The sequence below is a fragment of the Hevea brasiliensis genome, chromosome 5 (genome assembly GCF_030052815.1).
Source record: "Hevea brasiliensis isolate MT/VB/25A 57/8 chromosome 5, ASM3005281v1, whole genome shotgun sequence".
In the NCBI taxonomy this organism is placed as follows: domain Eukaryota; kingdom Viridiplantae; phylum Streptophyta; class Magnoliopsida; order Malpighiales; family Euphorbiaceae; genus Hevea; species Hevea brasiliensis.
The window spans coordinates 29,489,728-29,508,173 of NC_079497.1; the positions used below are offsets into that span (position 1 = coordinate 29,489,728).

At 32.3% G+C, this 18,446-nt stretch overlaps 3 protein-coding genes and 1 pseudogene across 4 annotated transcripts; all 4 read left to right on the forward strand.

The window, feature by feature from the left end:
* Positions 1-491: 491 nt before the first annotated feature.
* Positions 492-5,540, forward strand: LOC131180100 (uncharacterized). The gene is made up of 6 exons (XM_058147713.1): positions 492-582; positions 717-816; positions 849-1,243; positions 4,288-4,337; positions 4,560-4,641; positions 4,776-5,540. The coding sequence occupies exons 1-6, from the start codon at positions 492-494 to the stop codon at positions 5,267-5,269; spliced, it is 1,212 nt and encodes a 403-aa protein (XP_058003696.1). The 3' UTR covers positions 5,270-5,540.
* A 2,696-nt stretch (positions 5,541-8,236) lies between these two features.
* LOC131180101 (uncharacterized) lies at positions 8,237-9,595 on the forward strand. Its single transcript, XM_058147714.1, has 4 exons — positions 8,237-8,336; positions 8,562-8,643; positions 8,778-8,949; positions 8,996-9,595. Exons 1-4 carry the CDS (start codon positions 8,325-8,327, stop codon positions 9,429-9,431), a joined length of 702 nt encoding a protein of 233 aa, XP_058003697.1. The 5' UTR covers positions 8,237-8,324; the 3' UTR covers positions 9,432-9,595.
* A 2,638-nt stretch (positions 9,596-12,233) lies between these two features.
* Positions 12,234-13,618, forward strand: LOC110669152 (leucine-rich repeat extensin-like protein 3). 2 transcript variants are annotated; one of them, XM_058147161.1, is made up of 3 exons: positions 12,234-12,380; positions 12,604-12,673; positions 12,808-13,618. In XM_058147161.1, exons 1-3 carry the CDS (start codon positions 12,369-12,371, stop codon positions 13,290-13,292), a joined length of 567 nt encoding a protein of 188 aa, XP_058003144.1. In that variant the 5' UTR covers positions 12,234-12,368; the 3' UTR covers positions 13,293-13,618. The 2 variants fall into 2 exon arrangements, with proteins under 2 accessions (XP_058003144.1, XP_021686349.2); XM_021830657.2 differs by lacking the exon at positions 12,234-12,380 and having other exon boundaries at positions 12,398-12,673.
* A 2,795-nt stretch (positions 13,619-16,413) lies between these two features.
* On the forward strand, positions 16,414-17,779 carry LOC131180223 (protein PYRICULARIA ORYZAE RESISTANCE 21-like; annotated as a pseudogene).
* Positions 17,780-18,446: the final 667 nt, after the last annotated feature.

Genomic DNA, 18,446 nt, shown 5'->3' on the forward strand with positions numbered 1-18,446 from the left:
GTTGTAAGCCAACTTCATTATTTTCATTATTTGCGCATTCACTGTACCAACCATTTTATTATCTAAAACGAGTGATTTTGACTTATCAACGTGTGTGTATCACTTTCATATTAGTTGGTCAATTTTAGTCAATTTTATCTTTCAATAATGATCTCTCACTCTCGTTTTATTTCATTTCATTTCTTGAAGAATAGTCATCAGCTACCCATTTTATATCATCATCTTTATCAACCTCAGATCTCAGAGTATTTTCCACCACAGCCATGGCAGAGGAGGTACGCGCGTGGGTCTCATTGCCTTTTTTTATTTTTTTTAATCTCTTTACCATCATTTTATCTGGCTTTGTGGTGGTGCGTTATTTTGCTTGTTGATTAATTGGATACCTCTCTGTTTCAACCTTCTTCTTTTAGCATTAGCATTGTGGAAAGTGGAAAGTAATTGCTGTAATTAAATTAAGTTTATTATATTATATGATTGAAATTAAGCTTACTATGTTGCAGAAAGTTACAATGGTGATTAAGGTCGATCTTAGCTGCAAGAAATGCTGCAAGAAAATCAAGAAAATACTCTGTAAAATTCCTCGTGAGTCTGTCTTAATTGATTTCTCCATGTACTAATTAATATTAATATATTAAAAATTAATTCTTCCTATTTGCTTGAAGGAAAGTGACTGAGTTATATATTTTTTGTGATTTTGATGGCCTTATGTACAAGAGAAATTCAAAATCAGATATATGATGAGAAGGTTAACACAGTGAACATCATTGTGGTGAGCTGCAGTCCTGAAAAGATCAAGAAAATTATCTACTGCAAAAGGTGGTGATTCCGTACAGTGTATTGACATAAAGACACTGCCGCCAACGCCACCAACGTCACCGTCGTCATCATTGTCATCAACGCCATCAACGTCACCGTCGTGATCATCGTCGTCAACGTCATCGCCAACGCTGCCACCATGTTGTACGGAATGTCATAAAGGATGTGGGGAAGGCCCATGTTGCCACTGCTGTGGAAGGCCACCACCACCATGTTATATGGAATGTTATAAAGGAAGTGGGGGAGGCCCATGCTACCACTGCTATGGAAGGTCACCGCCGCCGCCACCACCATGTTGTATGGAATGTTATAAAGGATGTGGAGGAGGCTCATGTTACCACTGCTGTGAATTGCCACCGCCGCCACCATGTTTTATGGAATGTTATAAAGGATGTTGGGGAGGCCCATGTTACCACTGCGAGGGAAGGTCTCCCCCATACTATAAGGGTTATGGGAAGTCAATATAATGATAGTTGTGGTGGTGGCTTCGACTTCAACAGTTGCCAAAGAGGATGCCATGTGTATGTGGGGAGATGTGGTTGCCAAATTAAATAAATTCTGTCGGCATGTAGTGTCATGTAACTAGTTAATTTAAAATAGTGGTGTTATCATCAATGACATGTATGACATAAATATAAAACGACCTTGAATTCATGAGAGACCCTTGAAGGTCATTTAATTGACCTAGAATATACAAGGTATATTGCCATTTCCTTGAATGACCACCCTCCATTGAGGCATGACCCATGGAGATCGTAGATGACCATAGAATATGAACTGCAAGCCATCTTCGAAATTATCAAAAGATAGATCTTAAGCTTTGTGAAAAATTATTATACCCATTACAACTTAAAAAAGGCAACACTTCCTTAAAAGGATAAATACATGCATAAAAGAACAAGTTGGGCCACGAGAAATCTTGCCTAGACTTGATCTATTATGGACCTAAGATATAAATATATAGAATTAATATATTTAATTGGTGGGTCCCACTATAGATTTTGTATTTTGAGTCCATGATGGACTGGGTCTAAGCAAGAAAAATCCATTAGGTCACTCGTCTGACACTTACTTCATGGCAAAGAAAACTCCTTTATAAAAGGAATAAGATATGACATTCTGACTCACTCTCTTTTCCCTCAATTACATACAATTTCACTTTGCTAATTTAAGCTTCAAAGTGCCAAGGATTAATTTCCCCTTGGCTTCCTAACCATTTTTGTTTTGTAGTGAATCCTCTGAGGAGCAAAGCTAGGAAATTAGTCAATGGCATCAAAAAAATATTTGACTCATTTCAAATGAAATAATAATAATAATAATAATAATAATAATAATAATAATAATAATAATAATAATAATAAACTATGAATTGAGAAAAAAAATAATAATGCATACAAATTTTCTATATTTAACAAGAATAGAATAAAAATTAATAGAAAATGATTTCATAAAACAACAAATTCTCACTATAATATTAAATTTATAAATTTTTTTTATGAGTTTTCATTTTTTGGAAGTATTGTATGATCACTTTGTTATCATTGTTATCATATTTATCTTTCTCGATAATCACTAAAAATTTTAATTGATCCCCAATTCGATTCAACAGTTGAGTTTTCATAATTTTCATTAAAAAGAAAATTTCAAGTGACATTAATTCCATATAAAAAGTCACATTGATAACATTGAGCAAGATGAATTAATTTTTCTTTATCAAATATTCAAAGATGAAAAATGAATCATTTGAATTTAAGCATGCTATACTAAAAAGCAATTTGATATTCATCCCAATAAAGTGATTGACAAGCTCTTGAACAAAATTCCATCTGTATTCAAAATAATTATACTGTGTTTCTTTCAAAAGTGAGGGGAAAAGAAGGACAACCAACTGACAGAGAATGAAAAAATAAATAAATAAAGGAGAGATGAGAGAAGGAAAAGCTGTGATTCTTGTGAACATGTTGAGGAGAAAAAGGCAAAAAGTAGCATTGAAGAAATAGTTAAAACTTCATTGAGAAATACAATTAAGAACTTTTATTTTTTTTTTTCAATTGATTTAAAATTTTACACAAATACGTAGAGAAAACTTTTTAATTTGTCTTTTTTTTATTTGATGTTACTTCAATTTTATATAATTATTTTAAAAAAGTAAAAAAAAAAATAGATGAATCATTATTTTTTGTTATTAACTTCGAGTGCGGTCGTTGATGAAATTTCTACAAAAACGTCCGCTCGAAGCCAATTCAAATGTGAAGCAAACACACCACTCACTAATTAAACCTATCAGTGTCCAACCTCGAAACTACATTGCTTGCTCTTACCCCTTGTTTAGATCCTTAACTGGGCAAGGGAAATGATAAGAAATTGAAAAGAGAAATAAAGAAAAAATAAAATAAAATAAAATAAATATAATTTCCTTTGTGTTATTTGGATTAATTATTAAAATAAAAGAGAAATATAATTTCTCTCTTAAAAAAAGATAAATAACTATTTTGCCCTTAATTTTTAATGTCTGATTATGGAATAAGGATATTTAAATAATTGTAACCATTATTCTGGCATTTCCTCTCGTTTCCCTTCAATTTTGAGGAAAATATTTAGAGAGAAATAATAAAATTTGGAAAATCAGATCTCTCTCTTCTCCTCCTTTCTCTTCTTTTCTCTCCTTTGCTTATTGTCCAAACAAAAGAAACTAGATAAATCCAATTTCTTTTCTTTGGAAAAATCCAATTTCTTTTATTTTCTTTTCTCCTCTCTCAAATTTTTTTACAAAGAGACTCAATTTTGATAGGAAGGCTACTACTTACAATGTAACCATGAAAGGATTTAGGTAGTGCAAGGATTTAGATAGAGCAGCGATGCTGTTTGATGACATGCTTGAAAGAGGAGTTAAAGCCTGATAATGCCACGTTTTCAACTATGCTTCGCTGTGCTGTGGGATGTCAAATTTGCCAATAAAATACAATTATTTAAATATAAAATTTAATTCAAAATTTTATATTATTTTTAAAAATTCCAATTTAAAATATAATTAATTTTATTTTAAGAAGATCTGCCAAATATATTAAATTAATAATTATAGCAATGTATTATTATTATTATTATTAAGAGATTAATAATTATATAATATATAATTAATATTTATTTAATAACATATCAATTAAATTTCAATTTAATTTTGGTTAAATCTTAAATCTTTAAACGACCCTTTAATTTTAGTGATTCGGTAATCAGACAAAAGGGTTGGTTGTAAGCCAACTTCATTATTTTCATTATTTGCGAATTCACTGTACCAACCATTTTATTATCTAAAACGAGTGATTTTGACTTATCAACGTGTGTGTATCACATTCATATTAGTTGGTCAATTTTAGTCAATTTTTTCTTTCAATTATGATCTCTCACTCTCGTTTTATTTCATTTCATTTCTTTAAGAATAGTCATCAGCTACCCATTTTATATCATCATCTTAATCAAGCTCAGATCTCAGAGTATTTTCCACCACAGCCATGGCAGAGGAGGTACGCGAGCGGGTCTCATTGCCTTTTTTTTTTTTTAATCTCTTTACCATCATTTTATCTGGCTTTGTGGTGGTGCGTTATTTTGCTTGTTGATTAATTGGATACCTCTCTGTTTCAACCTTCTTCTTTTAGCATTAGCATTGTGGAAAGTGGAAAGCAATTGCTGTAATTAAATTAAGTTTATTATGTTATATGATTCAAATTAAGTTTACTATGTTGCAGAAAGTTACAATGGTGATTAAGGTCGATCTTAGCTGCAAGAAATGCTGCAAGAAAATCAAGAAAATACTCTGTGAAATTCCTCGTGAGTCTATCTTAATTGATCTCTCCATGTACTAATTAATATTAATATATTAAAAATTAATTCTTCCTATTTGCTTGAAGGAAAGTGACTGAGTTATATATATTTTGTGATTTTGATGGCCTTATGTATAAGAGAAATTCGAAATCAGATATATGATGAGAAGGCTAACACAGTGAACATCACTGTGGTGTGCTGCAGTCCTGAAAAGATCAAGAAAATTATCTACTGCAAAGGTGGTGATTCCGTCCAGTGTATTGACATAAAGACACCGCCACCGCCGCCGCCACCGACGCCGACGATGACGTCGACGCCTCCACCGCCGCCGACGTCGATGCCTCCACCGCCGCCGACGTCGACGCCTCCGTTGCCGCCGCCGCCGACGCCATCATGTTGTACGGAATGTCGTAAAGGATGTGGGGGAGGCCCATGTTGCTATTGCTGTGGAAGGCCACCACCACCATATTGTATGGAATGCTATAAAGGAAGTTGGGGATGCCCATGTTACCACTGCTATGGAAGGTCACCGCCACAGCCACCATGTTGTATGGAATGTTATAAAGGATGTAGAGGAGGACCATGTTACCACTGCTGTGAACTGCCACCGCCACCACCATGTTTTATGGAATGATGTAAAGGATGTGGGGGAGGCCCATGTTACCACTGCGAGGGAAGGCCACCCCCATACTATAAGGGTTATGAGAGGTCAACATAATGATAGTTGTGGTGGTGGCTTCGACTTCAGCAGTTACCAAAGAGGGTGCCATGTGTATGTGGGGAGATGTGGTTGTCAAATTAAATAAATTCTGTCGGTATGTCGTGTCATGTAACTGGTTAATTTACAATAGTGGTGTTATCATCAATGACATGTATGACATAAATATCAAACGACCTTGAAATCATGAGAGACCTTTGAAGGTCGTTTAATTGACCTAGAATATACAAGGTATATTGCCATTTCCTTGAATGACCACACTCCATTGAGGCATGACCCATGGAGATCGTAGATGACCATAGAATATAAACTGCAAGCCATCTTTGAAATTATCAAAAGATAGATCTTAAGCTTTGTGAAAAATTATTATACCCATTACAACTTGAAAAAGGCAACACTTCCTTCAAAGGATAAATGCATGCATAAAAGAACAAGTTGGGCCACGAGAAATCTTGCCTAGACTTGATCCATTATGGACCTAAGATACAAATATATAGAATTAATATATTTACTTGGTAGGTCCCACTATAGATTTTGTATTTTGAGTCAATGATGGACTGGGTCTAAGCAAGAAAAATCCATTAGGCCACTCGTCTGACACTTACTTCATGGCAAATAAAACTCCCTTATAAAAGGGATAAGGTATAACATTCTAACTCACTCTCTTTTCCCTCAAATACATACAATTTCACTTTGCTAATTTAAGCTTCAAAGTGCCAAGGATTAATTTCCCCTTGGCTTCCTAACCATTTTTGTTTTGTAGTGAATCCTCTGAGGAGCAAAGCTAGGAAATTAGTCAATGGCATCAAAAAAATATTTTACTCATTTCAAATGAAATAATAATAATAATAATAATAATAATAATAATAATAATAATAATAATAATAATAATAATAAACTATGAATTGAGAAAAAAAATAATAATGCATACAAATTTTCTATATTTAACAAGAATAGAATAAAAATTAATAGAAAATAATTTCATAAAACAACAAATTCTCACTATAATATTAAATTTATAAATTTTTTTTATGAGTTTTCATTTTTTGGAAGTATTGTATGATCACTTTGTTATCAATGTTATCATATTTATCTTTCTCGATAATCACTAAAAAATTTAATTGATCCCCAATTCGATTCAACAATTGAGTTTTCATAATTTTCATTAAAAAGAAAATTTCAAGTGACATTAATTCCATATAAAAAAGTCACATGGATAACATTGAGCAAGATGAATTAATTTTTCTTTATCAAATATTCAAAGATGAAAATGAATCATTTGAATTTAAGCATGCTATACTAAAAGGCAATTTGATATTCATCCCAATAAAGTGATTGACAAGCTCTTGAACAAAATTCCATCTATATTCAAAATAATTGTACTGCGTTTCTTTCAAAAGTGAGGGGAAAAAGAGGACAACCAACTAACAGAGAATGAAAAAATAAATAAATAAAGGAGAGATGAGAGAAGGAAAAGCTGTGATTCTTGTGAACATGATGAGGAGAAAAAGGCAAAAAGTAGCATTGAAGAAATAGTTAAAACTTCATTGAGACATACAATTAAGAACTTTTATTTTTATTTTTTTCAATTGATTTAAAATTTTACACAAATATGTAGAGAAAACTTTTTAATTTGTCTTTTTTTTATTTGATGTTACTTAATTTTATATAATTATTTAAAAATAGTAAAAAAAAAAATAGATGAATCATTATTTTTTATTATTAACTTCAAGTGCGGTCGTGGATCAAATTTCTATAAATACGTCTGCTCGAAGCCAATTCAAATGTCAAGCAAATACACCACTCACTAATTAAACCTATCAGTGTCCAACCTGGAAACTACATTTCCTGCTCTTACCCCTTGTTTAGATCCTTAACCGTGCAAGAGAAATGATAAGAAATTGAAAAGAGAAATAAAGAGAAAATAAAATAAATATAATTTCCTTTGTGTTATTTGGATTAATTATTAAAATAAAAGAAAAATATAATTTCACTCTTAGAAAAGGTAAATAACTATTTTATCCTTATTTTTTAATGCCTGATTATGGAATAAGGATATTTAAATAATTGTAAGCATTATTCTCGCATTCCCTCTCGTTTCCCTTCAATTTTGAGGAAAATATTTAGAGAGAAATAATAAAATTGGGAAAATCAGGTCTCTCTCTTCTCCTCCTTCCTCTTCTTTTCTCTCCTTTGCTTATTGTCCAAACAAAAGAAACTAGATAAATCCAATTTCTTTTCTTTGGAGAAATCCAATTTCTTTTACTTTCTTTTCTCTTCTCTCCAATTTTTTTACAAAGAGACTCAATTTTGATAGGAAGGCTACTACTTACAATGTAACCATGAAAGGATTTAGGTAGTGCAAGGATTTAGATAGAGCAGCGAAGCTGTTTGATGACATGCTTGAAAGAGGAGTTAAAGCCTGATAATGCCACGTTTTCAACTATGCTTCGCTGTGCTGTCGGATGTCTAATTTGCCAATAAAATACAATTATTTAAATGTAAAATTTAATTCAAAATTTTAAATTATTTTTAAAAATTCCAATTTAAAATATAATTAATTTTATTTAAAGAAGATCTGCCAAATATATTAAATTAATAATTATAGCAATGTATTATTATTATTATTAAGAGATTAATAATTATATAATATATAATTAATATTTATTTAATAACATATCAACTAAATTTCAATTTAATTTTGGTTAAATCTTAAATCTTTAAACGACCCTTTATTTTTAGTGATTCACTGTACCAACCATTTTATTATCTAAAACGAGTGATTTTGACTTATCAACGTGCGTGTATCACTTTCATATTTGTTGGTCAATTTTAGTCAATTTTATCTTTCAATTATGATCTCTCACTCTCGTTTTATTTCATTTCATTTCTTGAAGAATAGTCATCAGCTACCCATTTTATATCATCATCTTAATCAACCTCAGATCTCAGAGTATTTTCCACCACAGCCATGGCAGAGGAGGTACGCGCGTGGGTCTCATTGCCTTTTTTTATTTTTTTTAATCTCTTTACCATCTTTTTATCTGGCTTTGTGGTGGTGCGTTATTTTGCTTGTTGATTAATTGGATACCTCTCTGTTTCAACCTTCTTCTTTTAGCATTAGCATTGTGGAAAGTGGAAAGTAATTGCTGTAATTAAATTAAGTTCATTATATTATATGATTGAAATTAAGCTTACTATGTTGCAGAAAGTTATAATGGTGATTAAGGTCGATCTTAGCTGCAAGAAATGCTGCAAGAAAATCAAGAAAATACTCTGTAAAATTCCTCGTGAGTCTGTCTTAATTGATTTCTCCATGTACTAATTAATATTAATATATTAAAAATTAATTCTTCCTATTTGCTTGAAGGAAAGTGAATGAGTTATATATATTTTGTGATTTTGATGGCCTTATGTACAAGAGAAATTCAAAATCAGATATATGATGAGAAGGCTAACACAGTGAACATCACTGTGGTGTGCTGCAGTCCTGAAAAGATCAAGAAAATTATCTACTGCAAAGGTGGTGATTCCGTACAGTGTATTGACATAAAGACACCGCCGCCAATGCCACCAACGTCACCGTCGTCATCATTGTCATCAACGCCATCAACGTCACCGACGTCATCATCGTCATCAACGTCATCGCCAACGCCGCCACCATGTTGTACGGAATGTCGTAAAGGATGTGGGGGAGGCCCATGTTGCCACTGCTGTAGAAGGCCACCACAACCATGTTGTATGGAATGCTATAAAAGAAGTGGGGGAGGCCCATGCTACCACTGCTATGGAAGGTCACCGCCGCCGCCACCACCATGATGTATGGAATGTTATAAAGGATGTGGAGGAGGCCCATGTTACCACTGCTGTGAATTGCCACCGCCGCCACCATGTTTTATGGAATGTCATAAAGGATGTGGGGGAGGCCCATGTTACCACTGCGAGGGAAGGTCTCCCCCATACTATAAGGGTTATGGGAAGTCAATATAATGATAGTTGTGGTGGTGGCTTCGACTTCAGCAGTTGCCAAAGAGGATGCCATGCGTATGTGGGGAGATGTGGCTGCCAAATTAAATAAATTCTGTCGGCATGTAGTGTCATGTAACTAGTTAATTTAAAATAGTGGTGTTATCATCAATGACATGTATGACATAAATATAAAACGACCTTGAAATCATGAGAGACCCTTGAAGGTCATTTAATTGACCTAGAATATACAAGGTATATTGCCATTTCCTTGAATGACCACCCTCCATTGAGGCATGACCCATGGAGATCGTAGATGACCATAGAATATGAACTGCAAGCCATCTTCGAAATTATCAAAAGATAGATCTTAAGCTTTGTGAAAAATTATTATACCCATTACAACTTAAAAAAGGCAACACTTCCTTAAAAGGATAAATACATGCATAAAAGAACAAGTTGGGCCACGAGAAATCTTGCCTAGACTTGATCTATTATGGACCTAGGATATAAATATATAGAATCAATATATTTAATTGGTGGGTCCCACTATAGATTTTGTATTTTGAGTCCATGATGGACTGGGTCTAAGCAAGAAAAATCCATTAGGTCACTCGTCTGACACTTACTTCATGGCAAAGAAAACTCCCTTATAAAAGGGATAAGATATGACATTCTAACTCACTCTCTTTTCCCTCAATTACATACAATTTCACTTTGCTAATTTAAGCTTCAAAGTGCCAAGGATTAATTTCCCCTTGGCTTCCTAACCATTTTTGTTTTGTAGTGAATCCTCTGAGGGGAAAAGCTAGGAAATTAGTCAATGGCACCAAAAAAATATTTTACTCATTTCAAATGAAATAATAATAATAATAATAATAATAATAATAATAATAATAATAATAATAATAATAAACTATGAATTGAGAAAAAAAATAATAATGCATACAAATTTTCTATATTTAACAAGAATAGAATAAAAATTAATAGAAAATGATTTCATAAAACAACAAATTCTCACTATAATATTAAATTTATAAATTTTTTTTATGAGTTTTCATTTTTTGGAAGTATTGTATGATCACTTTGTTATCATTGTTATCATATTTATCTTTCTCGATAATCACTAAAAATTTTAATTGATCCCCAATTCGATTCAACAGTTGAGTTTTCATAATTTTCATTAAAAAGAAAATTTCAAATGACATTAATTCCATATAAAAAGTCACATGGATAACATTGAGCAAGATGAATTAATTTTTCTTTATCAAATATTCAAAGATGAAAAATGAATCATTTGAATTTAAGCATGCTATACTAAAAAGCAATTTGATATTCATCCCAATAAAGTGATTGACAAGCTCCTGAACAAAATTCCATCTGTATTCAAAATAATTATACTGTGTTTCTTTCAAAAGTGAGGGGAAAAAAAGGACAACGAACTGACAGAGAATGAAAAAATAAATAAATAAAGGAGAGATGAGAGAAGGAAAAGCTGTGATTCTTGTGAACATGTTGAGGAGAAAAAGGCAAAAAGTAGCATTGAAGAAATAGTTAAAACTTCATTGAGATATACAATTAAGAACTTTTATTTTTTTTTTCAATTGATTTTAAATTTTACACAAATACGTAGAGAAAACTTTTTAATTTGCCTTTTTTTTATTTGATGTTACTTCAATTTTATATAATTATTTTAAAAAAGTAAAAAAAAAAATAGATGAATCATTATTTTTTACTATTAACTTCGAGTGCGGTCGTTTATGAAATTTCTACAAAAACGTCTGCTCGAAGCCAATTCAAATGTCAAGCAAACACACCACTCACTAATTAAACCTATCAGTGTCCAACCTCGAAACTACATTGCTTGCTCTTACCCCTTGTTTAGATCCTTAACCGAGCAAGGGAAATGAAAAGAAATTGAAAAGAGAAATAAAGAGAAAATAAAATTAAAATAAAATAAATATAATTTCCTTTGTGTTATTTAGATTAATTATTAAAATAAAAGAGAAATATAATTTCTCTCTTAAAAAAGGTAAATAACTATTTGGCCTTTATTTTTTAATGTCTGATTATGGAATAAGGATATTTAAATAATTGTAACCATTATTCTCGCATTTCCTCTCGTTTCCCTTCAATTTTGAGGAAAATATTTAGAGAGAAATAGTAAATTTGGGAAAATCAGATCTCTCTCTTCTCCTCCTTTCTCTTCTTTTCTCTCCTTTGCTTATTGTCGAAACCAAAGAAACTAGATAAATCCAATTTCTTATCTTTGGGGAAATCCAATTTCTTTCATTGTCTTTTCTCTTCTCTCGAATTTTTTTACAAAGAGACTCAATTTTGATAGGAAGGCTGCTACTTACAATGTAACCATGAAAGGATTTAGGTAGTGCAAGGATTTAGATAGAGCAGCGAAGCTGTTTGATGACATGCTTGAAAGAGGAGTTAAAGCCTGATAATGCCACGTTTTCAACTATGCTTCGCTGTGCTGTAGGATGTCTAATTTGCCAATAAAATACAATATTTAAATATAAAATTTAATTCAAAATTTTATATTATTTTTAAAAATTCCAATTTAAAATATAATTAATTTTATTTTAAGAAGATCTGCCAAATATATTAAATTAATAATTATAGCAATGTATTATTATTATTATTAAGAGATTAATAATTGTATAATATATAATTAATATTTATTTAATAACATATCAATTAAATTTCAATTTAATTTTGGTTAAATCTTAAATCTTTAAACGACCCTTTATTTGTAGTGATTCGGTAATCAGACAAAAGGGTTGGTTGTAAGCCAACTTCATTATTTTCATTATTTGCGCATTCACTGTACCAACCATTTTATTAACTGATTTTGACTTACCAACGTCTGTGTATCACTTTCATATTGGTTGGTCAATTTTAGTCAATTTTTTCTTTCAATTATGATCTCTCACTCTCGTTTTATTTCATTTCATTTCTTGAAGAATAGTCATCAGCTACCCATTTTATATCATCATCTTAATCAAGCTCAGATCTCAGAGTATTTTCCACCACAGCCATGGCAGAGGAGGTACGCGCGCGGGTCTCATTGCCTTTTTTTTTTTTTTAATCTCTTTACCATCATTTTATCTGGCTTTGTGGTGGTGCGTTATTTTGCTTGTTGATTAATTGGATACCTCTCTGTTTCAACCTTTTTCTTTTAGCATTAGCATTGTGGAAAGTGGAAAGCAATTGCTGTAATTAAATTAAGTTTATTATGTTATATGATTCAAATTAAGTTTACTATGTTGCAGAAAGTTACAATGGTGATTAAGGTCGATCTTAGCTGCAAGAAAATCAAGAAAATACTCTGTGAAATTCCTCGTGAGTCTGTCTTAATTGATCTCTCCATGTACTAATTAATATTAATATATTTAAAATTAATTCTTCCTATTTGCTTGAAGGAAAGTGACTGAGTTATATATATTTTGTGATTTTGATGGCCTTATGTATAAGAGAAATTCGAAATCAGATATATGATGAGAAGGCTAACACAGTGAACATCACTGTGGTGTGCTGCAGTCCTGAAAAGATCAAGAAAATTATCTGCTGCAAAGGTGGTGATTCCGTCCAGTGTATTGACATAAAGACACCGTCGCCACCGCCGCCGCCACCGCCGCCGCCACCACCGCCACCGCCGCCGCCGCTGTCACTGCTACTGCTACTACCACCGGCACCGTCGCCGCCACCGTCGCCGCCACCATGTTGTACGGAATGTCCTAAAGGATGTGGGCGAGGCCCATGTTGCCACTGCTGTGGAAGGCCACCACCACCATGTTGTTTGGAATGCTATATAGGAAGTGGGGGAGGCCCATGCTACCACTGCTATGGAAGGTCACCACCACCGCCACCATGTTGTATGGAATGTTATAAAGGATGTAGAGGAGGCCCATGTTACCACTGTTGTGAACTGCCACCGCCGCCACCATGTTTTATGGAATGATGTAAAGGATGTGGGGGAGGCCCATGTTACCACTGCGAGGGAAGACTACCCCCATACTATAAGGGTTATGGGAGGTCAATATAATGATAGTTGTGGTGGTGGCTTCGACTTCAGCAGTTGCCAAAGAGGATGCCATGTGTATGTGGGGAGATGTGGTTGCCAAATTAAATAAATTCTCTCGGTATGTCGTGTCATGTAACTGGTTAATTTACAATAGTGGTGTTGTCATCAATGATATGTATGACATAAATATCAAACGACCTTGAAATCATGAGAGACCTTTGAAGGTCGTTTAATTGACCTAGAATATACAAGGTATATTGCCATTTCCTTGAATGACCACACTCCATTAAGGCATGACCAATGGAGATCGTAGATGACCATAGAATATGAACTGCAAGCCATCTTTGAAATTATCAAAAGATAGATCTTAAGCTTTGTGAAAAATTATTATACCCATTACAACTTGAAAAAGCAACACTTACTTCAAAGCATAAATGCATGCATAAAAGAACAAGTTGGGCCACGAGAACTCTTGCCTAGACTTGATCCATTATGGACCTAAGATACAAATATATAGAATTAATATATTTACTTGGTAGGTCCCACTATAGATTTTGTATTTTGAGTCAATGATGGACTGGGTCTAAGCAAGAAAAATCCATTAGGCCACTCGTCTGACACTTACTTCATGGCAAATAAAACTCCCTTATAAAAGGGATAAGGTATGACATTCTAACTCACTCTCTTTTCCCTCAAATACATACAATTTCACTTTGCTAATTTAAGCTTCAAAGTGCCAAGGATTAATTTCCCCTTGGCTTCCTAACCATTTTTGTTTTGTAGTGAATCCTCTGAGGAGCAAAGCTAGGAAATTAGTCAATGGCATCAAAAAAATATTTTACTCATTTCAAATGAAATAATAATAATAATAATAATAATAATAATAATAATAATAATAATAATAATAATAATAATAAACTATGAATTGAGAAAAAAAAAATAATGCATACAAATTTTCTATATTTAACAAGAATAGAATAAAAATTAATAGAAAATAATTTCATAAAACAACAAATTCTCACTATAATATTAAATTTATAAATTTTTTTATGAGTTTTCATTTTTTGGAAGTATTGTATGATCACTTTGTTATCAATGTTATCATATTTATCTTTCTCGATAATCACTAAAAAATTTAATTGATCCCCAATTCGATTCAACAATTGAGTTTTCATAATTTTCATTAAAAAGAAAATTTCAAGTGACATTAATTCCATATAAAAAAGTCACATGGATAACATTGAGCAAGATGAATTAATTTTTCTTTATCAAATATTCAAAGATGAAAATGAATCATTTGAATTTAAGCATGCTATACTAAAAGGCAATTTGATATTCATCCCAATAAAGTGATTGACAAGCTCTTGAACAAAATTCCATCTATATTCAAAATAATTGTACTGCGTTTCTTTCAAAAGTGAGGGGAAAAAGAGGACAACCAACTAACAGAGAATGAAAAAATAAATAAATAAAGGAGAGATGAGAGAAGGAAAATTTGTGATTCTTGTGAACATGATGAGGAGAAAAAGGCAAAAAGTAGCATTGAAGAAATAGTTAAAACTTCATTGAGAAATACAATTAAGAACTTTTATTTTTATTTTTTTCAATTGATTTAAAATTTTACACAAATATGTAGAGAAAACTTTTTAATTTGTCTTTTTTTTTATTTGATGTTACTTCAAATTTTTATAATTATTTAAAAAAAGTAAAAAAAAATAGATGAATCATTATTTTTTATTATTAACTTCAAGTGCGGTAGTGGATGAAATTTCTACAAATACGTCTGCTTGAAGCCAATTCAAATGTCAAGCAAATACACCACTCACTAATTAAACCTATCAGTGTCCAACCTGGAAACTACATTTCTTACTCTTACCCCTTGTTTAGATCCTTAACCGTGCAAGAGAAATGATAAGAAATTAAAAAGAGAAATAAAGAGAAAATAAAATAAAATAAAATAAATATAATTTCCTTTGTGTTATTTGGATTAATTATTAAAATAAAAGAGAAATATAATTTCACTCTTAGAAAAGGTAAATAACTATTTTATCCTTATTTTTTAATGTCTGATTATGGAATAAAGATATTTAAATAATTGTAAGCATTATTCTCGCATTCCCTCTCGTTTCCCTTCAATTTTGAGGAAAATATTTAGAGAGAAATAATAAAATTGGGAAAATCAGGTCTCTCTCTTCTCCTCCTTCCTCTTCTTTTCTCTCCTTTGCTTATTGTCCAAACAAAAGAAACTAGATAAATCCAATTTCTTTTCTTTGGAGAAATCCAATTTCTTTTATTTTCTTTTCTCTTCTCTCCAATTTTTTTACAAAGAGACTCAATTTTGATCGGAAGGCTACTACTTACAATGTAACCATGAAAGGATTTAGGTAGTGCAAGGATTTAGATAGAGCAGCGAAGCTGTTTGATGACATGCTTGAAAGAGGAGTTAAAGCCTGATAATGCCACGTTTTCAACTATGCTTCGCTGTGCTGTGGGATGTCTAATTTGCCAATAAAATACAATTATTTAAATATAAAATTTAATTCAAAATTTTATATTATTTTTAAAAATTCCAATTTAAATATAATTAATTTTATTTTAAGAAGATCTGCCAAATATATTAAATTAATAATTATAGCAATGTGTTATTATTATTATTAAGAGATTAATAATTATATAATATATAATTAATATTTATTTAATAACATATCAATTAAATTTCAATTTAATTTTGGTTAAATCTTAAATCTTTAAACGACCCTTTATTTTTACTGATTCAGTAATCAGACAAAAGGTTGGTAGTAAGCCAACTTCATTATTTTCATTTTTTGCGCAATCACTGTACCAACCATTTTATTATCTAAAACGAGTGATTTTAACTTGTCAACGAGTGTGTATCACTTTCATATTAGTTGGTCAATTTTAGTCAATTTTATCTTTCAATTATGATCTCTCACTCTCGTTTTATTTCATTTCATTTCTTGAAGAATAGTCATCAGCTACCCATTTTATATCATCATCTTAATCAACCTCAGATCTCAGAGTATTTTCCACCACAGCCATGGCAGAGGAGGTACGCGCGTGGGTCTCATTGCCTTTTTTTGTTTTTTTTAATCTCTTTACCATCATTTTATCTGGCTTTGTGGTGGTGCGTTATTTTACTTGTTGATTAATTGGATACCTCTCTGTTTCAACCTTCTTCTTTTAGCATTAGCATTGTGGAAAGTGGAAAGTAATTGCTGTAATTAAATTAAGTTTATTATATTATATGATTGAAATTAAGTTTACTATGTTGCAGAAAGTTACAATGGTGATTAAGGTAAGTTTATTATATTATATGATTGAAATTAAGTTTACTATGTTGCAGAAAGTTACAATGGTGATTAAGGTCGATCTTAGCTGCAATAAATGCTGCAAGAAAATCAAGAAAATGCTCTGTAAAATTCCTTGTGAGTCTGTCTTAATTGATTTCTCCATGTACTAATTAATATTAATATATTAAAAATTAATTCTTCCTATTTGCTTGAAGGAAAGTGACTGAGTTATATATATTTTGTGATTTTGATGGCCTCATGTATAAGAGAAATTCAAAATCAGATATATGATGAGAAGGCTAACACAGTGAACATCATTGTGGTGTGCTACAGTCCTGAAAAGATCAAGAAAATTATCTGCTGCAAAGGTGGTGATTCTGTCCAGTGTGTTGGCATAAAGACACCGCCGCCAATGCCACCAACGTCACCGTCGTCATCATCGTCATCAACGTCACCGCAAACGCTGCCACCATGTTGTACGGAATGTCGTAAAGGATGTGGGGGAGGCCCATGTTGCCACTGCTGTGGAAGGCCACCACCACAATGTTGTATGGAATGCTATAAAGGAAGTGGGGGAGGCCCATGCTACCACTGCTATGGAAGGTCACCGCCGCTGCCACCATGTTGTATGGAATGTTATAAAGGATGTGGAGGAGGCCCATGTTACCACTGCTGTGACTGCCACCGCCGCCACCATGTTTTCTAGAATGTTATAAAGGATGTGGGGGAGGCCTAGCCCATGTTACCACTGCGAGGGAAGGCCACCCCCACTATATTGTATGGAATGTTATAAAGGTGTGGAGGAGGCCCATGTTACCACTGCTGTGAACTGCCAGCACCGCCACCATGTTTTATGGAATGTTATAAAGGATGTGGGGGAGGCCCATGTTACCACTGCGAGGGAAGGCCACCCCAATAATATAAGGGTTATGGGAGGTCAATGTAATGATAGTTGTGGTAGTGGCTTCGACTTCAGCAGTTGCCAAAGAGGATGCCATGTGTATGTGGGGAGATGTGGTTGCCAAATTAAATAAATTCTGTCGGCATGTAGTGTCATGTAACTAGTTAATTTAAAATAGTGGTGTTAATCAAGGCATATATAAAGGTTGAATACATCATTTTATACTTGAACTTTGTAAAAAAAAAAAAAAAAAGAAAACTTATGACATCCTGAACATTTAAAATGCTTTATGACACACATAAACTCTTATAAGGTGAATTAAAATATCCTTAAAATCCTCAAACTGAACAGCATAATTCTAATCATGCTGACATAACGATCTGCTGACTAGGGTCTGAATGGTATTTTAATTTCACTTTACAGGAGTTGAGGTATATCATGAAATATTTATACGAGTTGAAATGTATTAAAAAACGTTTGAAAAGTTTAGGGCGTCACGAGATTTTTTTTTTTTTTTTTATAAAGTTCAGGGACAAGCTTATGTATCCCGCCTGTAGATGAACTTCTATTTGCCATTGATGAAATTGCCGGTCAGTGTATGTGTGTACGCACATGTGTGTGTGTGTGCAACCATCCTTTTTTAACAATTTCTGTTGATGAGGGATGATGCTTTATTGAGTCATGTTTGAGATAGAAATAAATAATAAGAATATATTCTTCATTTCTATAACTTATGGCGCCTTGCTAATCTAGTGATTAGCCGTGGTAAATCTCTCTAATCTACTTTGCTCAGAGCAGAATGCGAAATTTTTTTATATGTGGCAAGCTTAATTTGATGGCATCACTTTAAATAAAATTTTAAATTTGAATCGACACTTT